The sequence below is a fragment of the Parus major genome, chromosome 1 (genome assembly GCF_001522545.3).
Source record: "Parus major isolate Abel chromosome 1, Parus_major1.1, whole genome shotgun sequence".
Lineage (NCBI taxonomy): Eukaryota > Metazoa > Chordata > Aves > Passeriformes > Paridae > Parus > Parus major.
This window is the reverse complement of record NC_031768.1, coordinates 84,706,517-84,724,017: the sequence shown is the minus strand read 5'-3', so window position 1 is coordinate 84,724,017 and position 17,501 is coordinate 84,706,517. Positions and strand designations below refer to the sequence as shown.

Sequence of the window (17,501 nt, the reverse complement as noted above, 5' to 3'; positions counted from 1 at the left end):
TTCAAGGGCAGAAATTAAGTGGGCAAAGGGGAGGACAGGAACTATTTTTCTGCAAGTTAAGTAGTATAAGTGTAGGAAGCAAAGGAGAAGAGGGCAAATAAAAGAGTTTGTATGGAGACAGGCAGCAGTCTTGAGGAAGAATAGAGAAACTTTTATTGAAGAACTGCCCAGACCAAACATTTGCTTCTAGCCTTTACAGTCACAGAAAGAATCTTTATAAATCTGAAATTATTCTGGAATCAAAACTTGTGAAGTCATTTTTTCCAGTTCTCTGCTTAGACCACTCAACCATGTATCATTAGTAAGTAAATAAAGACCTCATTAAAAATAAGATGTCATGAATCCCTGAAAGACAGTCTTTATTTTGTAGCATCAACTTGAACTTTTGGGACACAATCCAAAATCCACTGCTGTGGTACTCTGGCAGCACTTACCTCCTGTCCTGTAGCTACATCTATTGCTGTGTAAACTGTACCTGAGGCTCTAAACAAAACAGAGGAAAGAAAAAACAAAATCATTTATTAGTCTCTCAAAGTAAAAGTGAGAGCTTAACACATGCCCCTTCCCACTTGTCTCTCTAAAGTGCTCTCAATCCCATTCCTTTACATGCAATAATTCCAGTGGTAAACATCATCTGAAATATTTCTGAGACAAGGCTGTTGCTGGGGCAGAAGCCAGAGGATTTATGGAGAGAAAAGCTCCTAACAAGGGACACTGTGGTCGTCCAAAGCCTTGCTGCTAAACCCGCAATCTGTAGGACTGAGTTTATTCCATTTCAAGTGGCGCGACCACACTACCCTGGCTTGCAGAATGCCCAACATGGTAACAGAGCAACAGGATCAGCTAAAGTAAAAAAATAGGGCATTTGTAGTGAGGAGAACAGGAGTTTGAGCCTCAGCACATAGACCTGACTGCAGATCTGTGTTTTGCCTCAGTACAGTCTCTCCCACAGCTTCTACCTTCCCCCCTACCTTGCTTAGAGGAGCACAGCACACACCTTGAGAAGACCTTTAGAAGTAAATCTTTAAGTTGAAGAAAGTCTTGCAAGTCTCTCCCTGCTTGTAGCTGTATTTATCAACCTGATTACCTAATGGCATAATTTCTTACAACACAATTGCACAAAAATCCAGTCCCTGTCACTTTGCCAGGAACAGGAGAAGATTGGGGAGAATGTGGAACCCAGCAAAACAACCAAAAACAAGAAATCAAATAAACAACCAAACAAAATAAACTTTCCAAAGTATACCAAACAGCCTTTCCAGCAAGCTAACTCAGCCTAGTTTTGGTGAATTCCTCTTAGCATAAGGAAATGAAAGGTTTAGGACAGAGAAGAAACATATACTAACCCCTGCCCAATCTTCTCAAAATTCGTGTACTTCTTTTTTGGATCGCCCACACTCACGATACTTCCTACAAAAAAAAAAAATTTAAAAAACCAAGAGGATTTTCTTCAAGTCCTTTTTTCATACAGCTACAAAAACTAGCTGCAAGAACAGCTCCATTGACCACAGCAGGCTGTGTCTCATGAACCACTCATCAGAAACCCAGAGGCACAGGGACACCAAGGAAGTCTTCAGTTACTTGTGCACATACCAGCTGCAGCACTCCCCTGTATTGGAACCGCGCTTCAGAAATGATGGGACACAGACATTAAGAACATTTATCCTTCACTGGCAGTCATTACCAGGTGCAGGATGGGAATACACAGGCCAAACACATGGAAAAATAATTATTTGTTGGAAACCTGCTATTTAAAGTCACTCCCAGCTTCAACACCCTGGATGACCCAAGATTCTCCTGCACTGCAATGTCTCTGAATTTGGAGGCTGGGCTCTCAATCATCTTGGAGGCAATAGTCTGTTATAAAACTGGTCAAAGATCTCCTTACACCATGACAATTTTTAGCAGAAAAAAAAGTATTTATGATGTTTTGGTACGAGCACAACCACAACCATTTACTGACCCAGTGACTGAGCTGCAAAACTCAGGAGAGAAGGTAGAGACTGTTCAAAGCCAAACTTCCCCTGGCCTGTCCTGAACAACGCTCAGCTGCTCTTCCAGGAACTGGACACCCAGCACAGGTTTTAGCAGCAGTTACCAGCATCCCTCCAGTTTTGGAGAGCAACCTGAGACCATCTCAGTTCATTCTCCCAAAACCAAAAGAAAGTCTGTCACTGCCTTCCTCAAAGGGAAAAGCACTTTGCCTGATGTTCCACAGCACGGGGCTGCAAGTGGCTGCAAACTTTAACTGATATTGACAACTCCCCTACAGCAGGCAGGAATAACACCCTTTTTAGGGTGAAGGAACCAGAGCCAGCAATTTCTAGAGCTCAGCTGGGAGCCAGTCTCCTCTCGAACAGCACCAGGGTGGTTATAGGATCAAGGGATGCAGAGCTGCATCCGAGTTGGTGTTTGCAAGTCACCCAAGCTGGTGACATATGGTGCTATCTCACAGGGTCTGGGGCTGAGCCTTAACAGATGTATATTGGCAAAAAAACTGCTCATGGTCATTAAGCCAAGAAATCCAGTAGCAAGCAGAGCAAGAGCAGGCTATTTTCAGACACCACTGGAAAGCAGCCAAATCCAGAGGGTTTAGGACAGACAGAGGTAGAGGTAGGGAATATCGCCCATGTTTGGAGAGGAGGGCAGGAAGAGAAATCTGGCTTTACAAAACCCACTCTACAATTACAGAAGCAATGCTGTCTGCCCTCAGGACTGGTATTTCTGTACAAATATTCAGAAATTCTCCCTCAAAGCCTAGCACAAGCTACAAGCTCAGACTGCAAATGTTTCCCCAAGGCAAAGACTGGACAGAATGCTGTGGTGACAAGCAGCAGTTGCCAGTTTTGCAGTTTAATGCTGTTAACTCTAAAATGGGGGGTAGAGGTGTTTCCTACCTTCCAAAGAGTCAGGTGAGTATTCGTTAATATTTGCACCAATGCTGTGTTTCTGCTGAGAGGCAAAGATTGAGCAGCCTCCTTTTAACCTCTGCACGCATTTAGCACACATTTAGTACATGTAAATACAGTTTTGCTTTACAGTTTTAATTATTTTAGTAACATGTCAAACTAAAATGTCAAAAGGCTGCTTGTCTGCACAAGTACAGCTCCATTGCCCTCAGTGAAAAGACATTTTTACTTAGATTAAGACTAAAGATTAAAACTTCATAACATTTTTCTGACTAGCCCACATATAGAAGCTGACACCTGGAGCAAACATGGTGTTAGAAGGTACATCTGCTTCCCAACACTCCCAAAAGTAGCACTTGCATTTCTCTGCATGACTGAAGCGGGTGTATTTTTATTAGACTATCACTTTTTTTCTGCCACAGTTGCTGCTTGCCCTACCTGGTCACAAAAATGTCTTGAATCCTTAATGTAACAGATCCTGCTAATTGAGTGAGTGAAGTTTTGAAACAATGGGTCTGAGTTTTCCAATAGTAAGCAGTCCCAGTTACTAAACCATCAAGTCAATTTAGGATTTATTTAGAGACATGAGTTACTCAGATACCATTTTAATGTTTTTTAAAAAATTTAAAATTATATCCTCAGATGAAGTGTTCATCTAAGTACTGGACTCTTATTCCTAAAATACTGACAAATATACCTGCAAACCAAAGAGGCCAGCCTTAGCACAGAGGTGCTAACACAATTTAAGTCAACTGACAAACAAGGCATGGATGTAACTAATACAGGATTAGTAGTTCAAAGAATTAGAAATGTTCTACTCTAATAAAACCTGGCCCAGGCTGAGGACAGCAATCAATTGCATGAAAGAGCTGGTTCAGCTGTTGAAATATGCCACAGCACAACACAAAACCACCAGGAAGCAGAGTGAAGACTTGTACTGAAGGTTCTCATGTTAAAGACACGAGAACACAACTGAGAGACTTGCTGAATTTTTCTCAGGGAAAAAACAACCAATTTGGCTACCCACAAAATGTTAAAGCACTTAAAAATAACCAAGTCACTTTACACCATGATACCGTGGAAGGAAAACTTGGGGATGCATTAATTTTCTCTCCATCTTTTAGACACCTTATGTCTAACATGGCAATATAATCATTCATGCTTCAGAGCTACAGAATAAGATGTGGAATGATCTCAGACTTCATCGTTAAATAGATGTTATTTATTCAGGGCTTGTTTTGCAGAACCTGAGGAACTATAACTCCCTGGGGACTTCACCCAGTATCACAGGTACTCAGCTTAAATTCAAGCTCACCCCTTACATCTGCCCCCAATTCTGTGTTGTGACTGTGTGCTCCTGTTTTCGGTAAGGGATTGCAAAATGGGGAAACATTTCAGCTTATTGGCATTCTGAGAAACCAACACAGCAGGACCTGGAATTTAACTGTTTTAAAGAACAAGGACATACTTAATTTTTCCAGTATCTCTTCATCTGACATTTTTGGCTTTTTCTTTTGCTTCTCTGTGTTCCTGACCAGCATGTCGGGTGCTGTGGTGCTGTTTTCCGAGGGAGAAGAGATAGGAGAGGTGGCCACATCTCTGGTAGGCGGAGGAAGAGGGTCTATCACCGAGCGGGTGTATATCTAATTTTGTTGAGAAAAACACACAAGTCAGGTGAAGATTTAAACACTTCTATTGTTGTCAGGGCTGCATTTCTATAGCTGCTTTGTTAGCAACTAACACCACTAATCAAGGGCTTGTGCCCTCCCTGCACAACTAGGCAAGTGACAACACTGAGGTACTCTGCCAGAAGAATGGCTCCCACTGCCTCCCTCCTGCTCCCAAGAAGGGCTCAGCATCAAGCCATACAGAGGGACAGAGAGTCACAGGCAAGGTCTGACTGTGACTGCAGCAGTGCAGGCTGAAAAAAGAATTTGTGCTCACAGATTTGGTGTGTTCAGGTCGCGGAGCTATCACAGGGGGCGGCGCTGCATCATCTTCATCATCCTCATCCTCAGACACTGAGGGCACTGCAGGGCTCTCAGAGACAGCCTTCACATTCTGCATGGAGTTGCACAAATAGCAAAAATCAAAACTCAATCACATGTTATAAACAAAATCACAAACACTGGATTAAGCTCCTAACAGAGATTGCAATTGAGCAAGTGCAGAAAAACAATAATCAGAACAGGCTGGTGAGTTAGAGTGAATTAGAAAAATTCAAAACCCAAGGTTTCTGGGTCTTCATGAGAACTGGATATGCAGTCCAGCACTGCCTGACAACTGTTCAGACAGAGCTCCTTATCTGCCTGCGTGCAGCAATCCTCTTCTCAAGGACCTGAGGAGACTTGGGCTCTCTCACTGCTTTCCCAGCATCCACACAGCTGACCAGCAAGTTTTGGGACACCCAAATTTGGAAATATCTGTCCCTATTTATACTGTCTCTTAGGGTTTTTTGCTTGTTTCAAACCCTGACCATTCAGTATGAAGATTTCAGACTTTAAATGCTAGAGTTTGCATCAAACTCTTAATGCTTTCTCCAAAAATTAGGAGGTAAAGTTAACATTGCCTCTGGTACGGTGATTGAGAATTAATTAATTAATGTGAGATTTTGGAATCAGAATCTGGCAAAATCTTTTCAAATATCTTTTTAAATTACTTCCTAACATAAAAAATTATGGAAAAATAGAAACTTATTTTGTTTAAAAACAGTTTTATATGTGGTTAAAAATTATCTGGAATTTTCTGCAATACTGTGATTAGGAATGAAAGTAGTTTTAAACATATACATTTGAAACTCAATTTGAATTTCATTACATACTTTACTCTATAAACATTTCAGAATAAATTTGGTGAGGTCCTCAACTCAGTAGACCAGTTCTGTTTGCACATCATCACTTCTGTAAGAGTGGCAGGGGAAAAGTATTAGAAGTCCTCAGAAAGAGGGGGAAAGCAACACAGTATTTTGCTGAGCCTAAAACACTTGAAGTCACCATCATCCTGACAAATAATTGCCAAAATGCACTTGATATAACACAAAAAGCCTAGCTTGTTAAAAGCAACAAGGAAACCCTGTGTTCTGGGAGCTTCCTGAATATCCCCAAAATTAAAGATTACTCAATGCCCTCCCTCAGGCTATCTCAGTAGACTGGTAACTACTTCTTTTGTCAGGATTTACTTAAAAATCCAACCTCAGATATTGAAACTTCTGAGGACCGACACACGTGTAATAATGAACAATGTCAGAAACATTTTCCTTTTCTTTTTAGAGAGTCCTAAATTATCAGATCTGAATAAGCTGCCTTTGGATGGGAGCATAATAAGCCAGTTCTAGGTAATGACATGGCCATGAGAAAGCAAGAGATGAAGGAATTATGGGGTTTTATGGACCATCTTAAACTGGAAGTTTTTTTCTTCCATCTCACAGGCATGTACAGAAATTTACCATGTCTCTTAACAAAGCAATTAGAAGTGGTGCCTGCCCCAGCAAGGGCTGAGTAAAGGTCAAGCAGAGAGGAGGAGAACCTCTTATTTCCTGTTCTATTAGAGATTAGTCTGGTTAATCAACATTAGCTTTGGTAAATCAGACCTTGCAGGTTAGTAAATAAACATCATTGTATCACAGATGTTTATAAAGACATAAAACCTGACAGCAGAGTGGCTATCAAATTTTAGGTATAGAAAAAACAAACTTCTATGCAAACAGAGCTATTTCTACTAATTAATTCACTAACTTCCATTCATTAATTCATTATTCACTAATAATCCTACTTCCGTCTGCTTTATTCCCCATCAGCTAAAAAAAAAAGTGAAGGAGCCTGCCTGCTTTTATAAATATGTACTGGCTATACAAATATATATAGTTCAGATTTTAAAACACTAAGCAAACTACAAGTTTACATGTAATTGAGTATTTTTTGCGGCTTTTTGAATCCCCAAACTCAAGACACAATGTGAGGCTTACCAATGTATTAGATGAATTGTAATCCTCTGCTGATTTATCTGAAAGACAGACAATAATGCCATTAAAAATGAGTTATAAATGCAGCAGCAGTGGGGAGAGAAGAACGGGACAAACTCTCTTTAGAAAAGGCAGGAAAAAAGGCTGCTCCCAGACTTAGTTCCCTAACTCCAGCTTCCCAGAACCAGCTGAACCCTGGAAGATGTAGGAACAGAGGGTAAATAAATGCAGACAAATGCAGGAGTCACAACAAATCCCTGCAGCAGGAGGGTGGAATTGCCCAGAGCAAAACCTGAATGAATATTGTCCTCCATCCATGTGCACAAAATATTATCAGTGGACTAAGTCCCCAGCAGAGGCACTGCAGCTGATTCCCAACTGCGAAATGTTCAGTCTCAGCCACCTAAACTTCCTGGAATAGTACAGAGGACCTCACAAGCCAATGACGGGCTTCTCATTTGACTATCCAGGCACATATGGGGAATATTTGTGCTTTTATCCCTGCTTGGAGCCTTCCTAATTAGTACCAGATCTGGTGACATGGCTCTATCCCCCTAAAAGAACCAATGTAGGGGTTAATATTTAGAAAGGGAAGGAGCTGCAGTTGAAAGGAAAAGGAGTGGTGCTCGCATATGTTCTTCAGAGGGCAGATAATCTATAGAAAGAGGCAGAAAACCTTGGCAGTTTTGACTTTTAGAGGAATCCAGCCAGCAATTTTCAAGCATCCAGGCAGCTGAGGTGTATTCCTCAACCATGGCACAAGGGAGCAGAGAGACTCATCCCCCAAGTACACAAAAAGCAACGTCCACACCCGCCCTGCAAACTGAAACTGGTGCAAAATTTAGCTGCCTGTTTACTCCAAGGACTTCCATCAGGGTGATCCCAGCCCCAGTAGTCTGGGATCTGCCTTCCAGATGCTGGCTGTGAGCATCAGAAAAAGTATGTGTTTGGGAGGCTCAGCCAGTTGACTGACCTCCTCTTTTGCAGCTATGCTAGGCATCCAGATTAACAGAACAGCATTTTAAAAGAAGGGTTCTTGAGCAGCCAGAGAATCTCATTCACATTTTCCTTGAAAAGAGAGACCTATTTGTTGATTAAACAAAAAGAAACCCCACATGCCCTGACCACGGTGAGTAGGACAAAGCAGCCACATGAGACCATCACCAGGTACCTGTGAAACTCATGTACTTCTGGCTGTTGGAGATCTTCTTGGAGTTATAAAACTCCAACACATCCAGAACTGCCTGGGGGTTCTTCTTCTGCTCTGACTTGGTGATGTTGGAAGTCTGCAGCAGACGTGCCCATTGCTCCGGCATTCCCTGTGGGAAGAGGCACCTTGTTGACACATGGTTGGCCTAACATGCACAAAACATAAACCCACTGTCACAGTTCTGCCCCAGCTCTTGGAGTTACACAGTACTGTGAGGGACATAGGGACAAAAGAGGACAGAAAGGGAGAGGAAAGAAAAAGGTGGTGAATGTGTGCCTCCCTAGCCTCTGCCTGTGTTACAAAGCACACTTGGGCATGCAAACGTCACTCTGCTCTTGGGTCTCTAAGTGACTCTCAGGTCCTTTGCAGACCAAAATTCAAAACCAAGAGAGGAGAAGACCCAATTGCTGCAGTTTGGGAAAAGCCTCAAGAAAAAAACATAACACAAAATCCTTTATGCACAGGTATTCACATACTTAGACAAAGACTACAGAAGTAACATATGCTGCATAGCCTCCAGCACAATGGACATGCAACGCTCATTTGGGTCTTCTGGTAGCACTAGAGTTCTCTGGTAAGAGCAGTGTGGTGCCCATTGTAACCAGAGCTGGGAAAGCAGAGGTGTTAACTTCACATCAGAACCTCAGAATTTCATTATAGGGACATAATTTCTGCCAGAAAATAAACACACCTGGAGAACAGCCAGACTTGTGCCTTTCCTCACTAGCAGGGATAACAGTTTGTACGGACAAAGTGGCAGAGATTGGGATCCATGAGCAATGAAGTTATCCTCCCTGTTCAAAAGGATGGCTGGATACAGCCATTACCCCACTAGCACATGTGGGGTAACCTGGGCAAGTCTAGAGGCTGCCATATGCAAAACACACATGTACACATGATTCAGGGTAGGGAAATATTACAGACAGGTAGAAACAAACAAACAAACAACTCAAGTTCACAACCAACTTCTGCTGCTAGGAAATACTATCTCATAACCAAAATAAGAATGAAAAGATGATGACGATGATGGTGAAATACAACTCTGTCTTTACAGCATTTTGCATGTCAATGACTGAAAAAACCCACCACACATAAAAGCATCTGACATTTAGCCTTAGGGCAGCACATACATGTTCTGGCCTAAGTAGCTGTACACAGCTGTGTGCTTCCCAAAGGAAAACCCTCAGAGCCCCACCTGGGGGACACAGACTGTGCTATAGACCTCTTTCAGCTCTAGTGGAGGGAGGGAAGAGAGGAGAGATATACCATGTTTAGCTGACCACAACAACCAAAAAACCAGAAAGGAAAAGTTTGCTGGCAACCTGAGCTCCTGGGATGTGCCAAGTTTGACAGTCTCTCAGCATGAATTAGTGGGTAACCTCTGCAGACGTGTTTCAAATGAGATCAAAATAGATGATGGTAATAGCTCTTCCAGCATTAATATATAAAAGATTAATGGGCCCTGGCTCCTCCTAGCAATAAGCTAAACCACACAGTTCTCTTTTTCCTCCAGATTCACTTACTGTGAATTCTCCTGTGACTGCATCAAACCCCACATGAATAGTGTGTTCAAAGTCTGAAGGAAGGGAGATCTCCGGCCGCTCTTTCTCTTTCTTCTTATTGGCTGCAAGAGACAAAAACAACAACAATAAAAAAATATCCATACATGCATCAAGAACTGAAATCTCCCCAACAGCTTCAAATTCATCTACATAATCACCCCCCACTTTTGCTAGTCATAGGATTTCAATCTGAAGCAGACAAATAGCAAGTTTAAAAACTTTCTTTCCACACTTAAGAGCAGCCACAATGAAAGAACTACAGAAATAAAAGTCAAGCACAAAAGAAGGAAACTGATATTTTCAGTATGTAAATTATCAACTAGTAGACTAACAGCATGAGGGCTGTTTACCTAAAATATTCACTCAAACTTACACAGGTCAGAGTCAAAAGCTCTACAGTGGCAGTAAGTGGAAGCCAGTCAGTTTTGAACACATTTCCTTATTTGTTGCTTTAAGCAACTTAAATACATATATATATGTGTGTGTGTGTGTATATTATGTGCTTTTAAATATACACTTGTCTCTCATACAAAGCCAGGGACAAAATTAACTACAAATACTGCTTAGAAATTGCTTCCTTCATCCTATTTTCTCAAAAGTTTATGAAGAAACCTAAATATAATGTAGGATTCTGCTATAAAATCTTATGAGTGAAAGCACTTCTATTTTTTTTTTGCTGACAAAATGAACTACAGATGTTTTTAATAACCAGCTTTGAAGACATGAGCAAGATGGCAGAATCTGGCAGGTGAGGAGCTGAAATCATAAAAGAAACAGGGAAGGAAATAGATCAAAGTAGGTGCACCCTGCAAATTTTAAACTGAGGTCTTCACACAAGATTATCATTATGTACTGGATTAAGTTCATCCATATTCATTATGCATTAAGGACTCCACCTTCCTTTTAGTATTTATTGTATTCAAGAAATTGAGATTAGTTTAAGCAAGAACCACATTCTAGTCAGCTTTGCTGCTGCTTATAGTTATGCTGCTTATAGTGGAGCCAGGAGAAGGTGAGCAAACCACTTACATTTCCCAGCTGCTCCCCTTTTTTATCCAATGCCAAACAGAATTTGTTTTGTGGCTGACATTCCCCAGTGCACTTTTGGCAACATAAATGCCAAACCCCAGGTATTTGAGAAGCCTGCAAGGCTAACACACAGCGTAGCAATTCTTTAAGACACTGCTGTGGTTGGCTGTGTAGAGAGGCTCAGGGCTGGCCCCAAAGGACTGAATCCCATTTCCTTCAGTGCCAGCTCCGGCACTGTTCTCTGTATCATTACAGAGCTACAGTTGTACAGAGCAATTTTGGAGAAAGAAAAGGATCAGATGCTCCATTTGGGACACAAAGATGGAACAGATTGTTTTTGATCCCTCTTTCAAACAAAGGGAACGGGGGAAGCTGAGTCACAGAGGAGCAACAGAGTTGCCAAGGGGAAAAGAGCCGTGCTGGAGGAGCCATCCCTGAGAAGGGAGTGAGGAGGAGACAGGAGCAGCTGCTGGCTAACAGATGGTGAGCATCTGCAGCACAGAGACTGCTGCATGCACTAGCACTGGATGGAAAGCAAGAGGCAAAGAGGTGCAGGGAGTGCCATCAGAGCCACCATATTCCACAGGTCTGCCTACAGGATCAGTCCACTCTTCCAAGCCAAAGACTGAGGTGCCATCTCAGCCTAGAAGCCCATTGCTCAGGTGAGGAAGAAGAGGACACCTCTACCAGCATCAGAGTGCAAGAGTTCTGCATGGACAACGAACACCCACACACGGTCCAGGGTGGCTGCCACAGCAGAGTTGAACATATTCCTAAAAAAGCTTAAGGGCATTGAGTTGTTATCCAGAAGTCTTAGGTGTTTTTTTGTCTAACACATCTAAAAGCCTAAACATTAGTAAACCATGATACAACAGCATCCCATAAATTGGGATGAGTCCCCTGAGCCCAAGAAAATTCAAAAAATTCACAAGTCCTGCTAAGAGCAACAAGTCACACAGGCTCTGCCTCCCATTGGGCAGGACCCACCCAGTATTAAGCCAACAGGTTTTTTAAATACCAGGTTTGTGGTTTAGGCTTGGGCAGAGGAAATCGGGACTACAAATTACTTCCTAAATTTTGCAGGCAGAGCATAACACCTCCAGAGCTGTCTGGCAAGGGCTACAGCTCAATGGAAGTGTGCAAACATGCATGAGGCCCTGGACTTATGCCCCTTTGTATCCTTTACACAACACCTCTGCCCTGTACAGGGCTAGCACAGATTTGCTCAAAATTACTTTCCTCTAACTGAGTGGAAACCAACTTCCCTTTTAGTTCAGCCAAACTGAACACCCAAAATTATCTCAGGCACAAACCAAAGTGTCTGAACACTGAAGAATTTCCCTGCATTTAGGCAGCATGATGCACTAGGAATTTAGCTGCCATCATGAGACTAGAAGAAGTTCTCATAAGACAGAAATCAACCAATTTGAAGGTGACAGCATTAAAATGAATTTTTTGCTCAACAGGAATTAGAGGACAGAAGCAACCATTCTCGTTTGGGCAGGTGTATTGCAACAGAAGGCTCTGCTGGGCTTGGCTAAACAAAAATCTCTCATGTCTTGAAGCATCTGCCATGTTGGCCAATCTTCAGTAAACATAGGCAGCTTCAGATCAGTCGCAGTCTGTCTGCTAAATTTCCCCAAACCTTCATTTTTCTCCTTGTTTGTAGTTCTCCTTCATAATCCAATTCAAACCAGCATTTCAGGTTCTACTTCTTTTACTCTTTCACAAGTTTCAGGTGATTTCTTTGATCTCTGAAACAGTTGATCCTGGAGATTTAAAAATCCATCTCCCTTAAGTAAGCCAACACAAAAATTCTGCCACTTTTTTAGGATTCATACTCATAATTACAAGTTCTAACCCAGACCTAGCAGACTTTTAACACTGAGTTCACAGGTTTCTGGACTCCAAGTTCAAAACCCCACATTTGTAAAACAATCCAAAATTGCGAAAAGTATCAGATAAGAATAATACTAATGAATGCCATATTCATTTTGTAGAAAATGATCCACCACCATGCTTATTTAAATTAGTGAAGTTATCATTTCAGTTAGTATTTTCACTAATAAAAATTAAGAGGCAGCCTCCCTCCTGAAGCCCAGGGAGTTGAAGATATTTAGTCTTGGCTTTAGTTACAAAGTGCTTAGAAACCATTGCAATACAGAAAAAGCTGATGTATTACGAAGAGGAACTCCAAAAAATAGGTCAGATATAAAAAGAAACCAGCACATATTAAGGGATGAATTCTTTTTTTTTTTTTTTGCATCACTTCAAAAGATTCATATGAGAGATTTTTTTAAAATATCCTCATCCTAAGAATTAGAATTTCATGTACAGTTCACAGTTCCTATCTCTTTTTCCATCTGTTACAGTCCCTTGAACATGAAAAACTTCAGCGCTCAAGAAATACACAAGAGTTTTTAGTTACAGATTGTTCTTAAAAGCAAGTAGATAATGCCTGACCCAGACATCAGAACACAGTAAATGGCCACAAGGCAAAATATGACAGGTCTAGTAAGAGATTGCACCTTAATCTTGTATAATCCAAATTATTTGATGTTTAAAACAACAAAACAAGCAAAAGACCTCCCTCTCCTCTCTACCAATTGCCAATGTGAAACGACCAAGACAGATGCGCAGGAAACAAACACACTTCTTCTAAAACCTCAACCATCACTAAGCATCAAGTGCTTGACTGTGTTCAAGCAGAGCAACATTCAGACAGGTTTATTAGAAGACATAAAACACTCTACTTTTATCTCCTGGCAAAATAGATCGGTAAAATCGATCCTTCCTCTTCTTTTCTTCTGGATTGGGAGGCAGAGGTTTTGAGCCATGGTTTAAAGTCCCAGGATCTTTGCTTCCTGATCCAATCATAGTGCTGGTATTTCTCATTGGAGGGGCAGGTGGTTTGTCTTCTGTTTCAACTCCATTGTTAGACATCTTCAGTTGGGGAGGCCGTTACTGGGAATTGGAAAAGAAAACAAGTTAGAAGCTGCAATTGTTTATTTAGTGTAGACTAGAACTACACACTATCAAGTAAATCACAAGCAGATATTTGCAGATGGACCTGCAACCTCAGTCCAACCAGTAACCCAGCACTACTGTGTTCACCATTAACCATATGCCCAAGTGCCACTTCCACAGGCTTTTTGAACACTTCCAGGGATAATGATAGCAACACAAACCCAGCACAGAAATTGTGTCAGCACAAATTCTACTCAGGATCCAAGATTTTTTTTCTTTTTTTTCTGTTCATAAGACTGTGTTCAAGCATTTGAGTTATTGATCACTGAGAAAAGCCTGTTTCTGGATACAATCAATTCTCACAAAAACCATGGAGCAGAAGTGCAGAGTGGGAAGGTAGATATGAGGTAGCAAAGGATAAGGATAATTGAGAGGAGCCAACAAGCTGCTGAGCTAATAATACCTCTCAGATCCATGCCAGTTCTCCTAAAAACTATCTCAGAAGGTTTGCATCAGTCTCCAGCACAGCACAATACAGAGACTAAAGTTTGTACTCAGAGTTTTGATACAAATGCTCAGGCTCCTTTGCTAAAAAGCTGCTGAGTGGGTTCAGAGGCAGAGGTGGCCAGGAAGCCCTGAGCTGTACCCACGTCACCTCAGATGCAGCAGCATGGCCCTCGGTTGTGCCAAGCCAGCCCTGGCCTTTCTGCAGAAGCAGCACACTTCAGGAGCAACTCCAACTACCAGGAAGTTGATTGCATTTTGTTCTGATGGGAGGGTCAAATAAAACTAGATCCCAAACACACACTTAAATCCATAAGTAAATAATCCCTGCTGTGCAGATTTAAAGACGGAAGCTTGGGAACAGGGTAATAGATTATTCTGCAACAACTAGCTTGTTCCACCCAAATGAGATCAGCATTACTCCAGGCACAGCCCGGCTGCAGCAAGATCCTTCTGGAAACTGGAATTCATCTGCACTATGTTTTCTTTCAAGAGTAAGTTGGGAGTTAACTGCTGAATAAAGACCAAAGTGGGAACAGCTTCTGTTTGGGTGGAAAAAGCAATTCAACAGCTTTACCAATTTCACAGGCAGTAAGGGAAGATGTTTCACTCAGGGAGAATTACAGGGTGGCAGAAAGTCAGAAGCTGTTTGCTCTCTGCAAGTAAGAAGTCTAACTACAAAGCTGAGATCACTGCTGACTGCCAGGGAGCCGCTTTCCATAGGCTGGACTCTGTGTGACACTGAGTCACACTCCAAACAGATCCCACCAGCACAGTCCTACGGCCACACAGCACCCAGCCAGCCTTCAGAGTCTTCTTCAGCCAAGCTACTGATCCTCAGCGTAACTGGCAAGATTTGGACCCAGAGCACACTGCTCTCACTGCTGTGGGGAGCTAAGGCAGGCAAACACTGCCCACAGAAGTCACCCAGCAGCAATGTGCCAGGTTTTGCCAAGAGCAGTGTTTCCTTGCCACCAGCCTGCCAAGCCATGGCTGGCCTGCGGCTCCACCTTTGCTTCCACTTGACTGATTCCCGGTTTCTTCACAGTCACCCTTAAATGGGAGGGCTGGCAGTGTTGTACAGCCTGTAAGGATTTGGGCAAGTCTTCACACACAGGGAATTTTGTAAAAGGTCTGACCCTAGCCCCGTTTTCCTTCCATTACAGCCATGCAATGGAATATTAAATGACAGACTAGCGTTTGGGGATTGATTTCAATGGTTCTGGCATTTGGGAGGGGTGGGGGGAAATTATCTGTGCACTTGTCTGGGCGCGTCCTCACATGTGCCCTGTGCATGTCCCACCACACACCATTCAGCCTCATGCCATTCTTGGGTATAAAACGCAACACAACTGACAGCTGGAGTGCCAGCCATGAGGTGGTTGGTGCAAATGAACACTCTCCCTGCCTAAGCAGTGGAAAAAAATCTAAGCTAAAACCCAACCAAAATTTTTGGCAGCCACTGCTGCGCAAGTATCCTGTGAAACATGAAGATACCGAGGCCTTCCTGGTAGGATTTGCACATCACAGTGTCAGTGGCTGGAACTGAACTGGCACAAACCAGTTGAAACAACAAAAGCAACAGTGTCCCATAAGAGATTAATTCTCCGCTTTGATTTTATGTAACTACAAGAAAGCAAATTGCCAGGAAGGCGCTAGGAATATACTGCAGACAGGGAAGCAGAAGGAAAAGGAATGTTAGCAGCCTTGTGCCTGCCAAACAGACCTCCCCAGGAGTGGCACATCTGCTGCTCTAACACCCTGGTTTACCCCACAGGGGTTTGAATAAAGGTGCATCCAAAGATTCCCCCATCAGCCAGACTTCCTGGAGCTGCAGGCATGGCTGGGATGGAGACTGACTCATTTCTGGGTCCCTCTCCTACTGAGCAGAGAGGTCAGTACACCTGCTGCCAGAGGCACAAAACTAAGCAGGGGACTAAGAGTATTTTACTAAGAGTAAAGTTTACTAAGTTAGGGCTGGATGAGACTATAATAGAGTAGTATGTGGCTCCAGGCTAGAGAGAAAGAAGTGAGAAGACGAATTAAAAAAAAAAAAACAACACCTAGATTACAGGCAGAGGCTGGTCAAGTGTTGGGGGAAAGAAAAAGAACATAAGGAAAAACCTCCAAAAAAAGAGTGTAAGAAAAATCTCTGGGTGTCAAGCATCCTCCCTCTCAGTTCCACCACTGCAAAACCCCAGGGACATCTGCTCTCAGTTTCTTCAATATAAGAAAGTTTTTCAAAATCCCTCAGTTAGAAAGGATAGTGCACAAGTGAATTACTCTTTTACCGCAGGGATGGAAACTGGCAGTACAAGCTCTTGTTTATCTTACATTATTTCCTGAAAGAGCAAGTTACTGCTGAGAAGTTACATGGTTTTACAAACAATATTGTTTCACGCCTATTTGATAACTGCACCTTTGCTGTAGGCAAAGCCTATAGTACAGCTCCCATTTCCCTCCATCACTTACGCTCACAGACCTTTCTCTTCATCAAAGTCTTGTGTTTGGAGTTACATGAGTTGTTTGGAGATGAGGGGTTTGAGAGATCCCTTGATCTACAAAACTAAGAGACTTACTCTACAGAAGTTATCCGCCGTAATAGCAGCACTAGAATGTTCCCCAAAGCCCTGTGCCACTATATATTTAAAGGGAAAACCAAAAACCTGCTTAAGTGAATCCTCCCACTGCAATACAGAGGTCAAATGCGACATTGTTATACTTTCAGCTTCTATTGCTTCAAAGTAGGCAGATGAAACCCCCTCCTGTCAGAATTATACCCCCAAGTCAGAGCTGCGAACCCAGAGCCATGCCAAGTGGTTACAGAAGTAGCCATCTCCCTCACTGCAGCCCAGCTGGTTAAGCAAATTCTCTTTTTCCTAAAATAATCTCCTGCTAATTCACATGTAAGCAGGCTTTAAACAAACCCCCTCATGCAGGCGCTGCTCAAATTCAGAGCACCAGGCAATCACTTCCCCAGCCGGCAGAACATCAGTGCTAGGCCACTGAAATGAGTCACTCTGCTCGGCACAGTCCATTCCAACAGGAATGCAAAGCATCACTGCACCACTGAGTTATTTCCTTCTTCACACCAGCACGACTCTGCCTTGAGAAACCCATCTTAGGTTTCCACGGTGTGATTAAGTGAACAGTGGAAGCAATGAAACAGCACATGAACTTTTCAACCAGAGTCAGATGAGGGAATACATTTTAGCTGCAGACACAATTATTCTCAACTACTATATATATTAAAATACCAGCACTCAAACCAAACTCCACAGACACCACAAGGAAGGCATAGCTGTAATGTAGGACTATTGTTTCTGCAGACATTTGGGAGTATTGAAAGTTTGAATTGT

The 17,501-nt window shown here is 42.4% G+C and overlaps 1 protein-coding gene across 9 annotated transcripts in view; it reads right to left on the bottom strand.

Moving 5' to 3' along the window:
- The window catches only part of PAK1 (p21 (RAC1) activated kinase 1), a 74,558-nt gene that overhangs the window by 17,956 nt on the left and 39,101 nt on the right, over positions 1-17,501 (bottom strand). For all 9 annotated transcript variants that reach the window (XM_015618388.2, XM_015618362.3, XM_015618379.3 and 6 more), the window contains 8 exons: positions 13,425-13,635; positions 9,604-9,704; positions 8,042-8,189; positions 6,874-6,911; positions 4,854-4,970; positions 4,378-4,552; positions 1,347-1,410; positions 435-483 (listed from right to left, as the gene is read on the bottom strand). In XM_015618388.2, coding sequence (XP_015473874.1) covers positions 435-483; positions 1,347-1,410; positions 4,378-4,552; positions 4,854-4,970; positions 6,874-6,911; positions 8,042-8,189; positions 9,604-9,704; positions 13,425-13,614 — 882 coding nt within the window. In that variant the 5' untranslated portion in view covers positions 13,615-13,635. The remainder of the gene's footprint in view (positions 1-434; positions 484-1,346; positions 1,411-4,377; positions 4,553-4,853; positions 4,971-6,873; positions 6,912-8,041; positions 8,190-9,603; positions 9,705-13,424; positions 13,636-17,501) is intronic.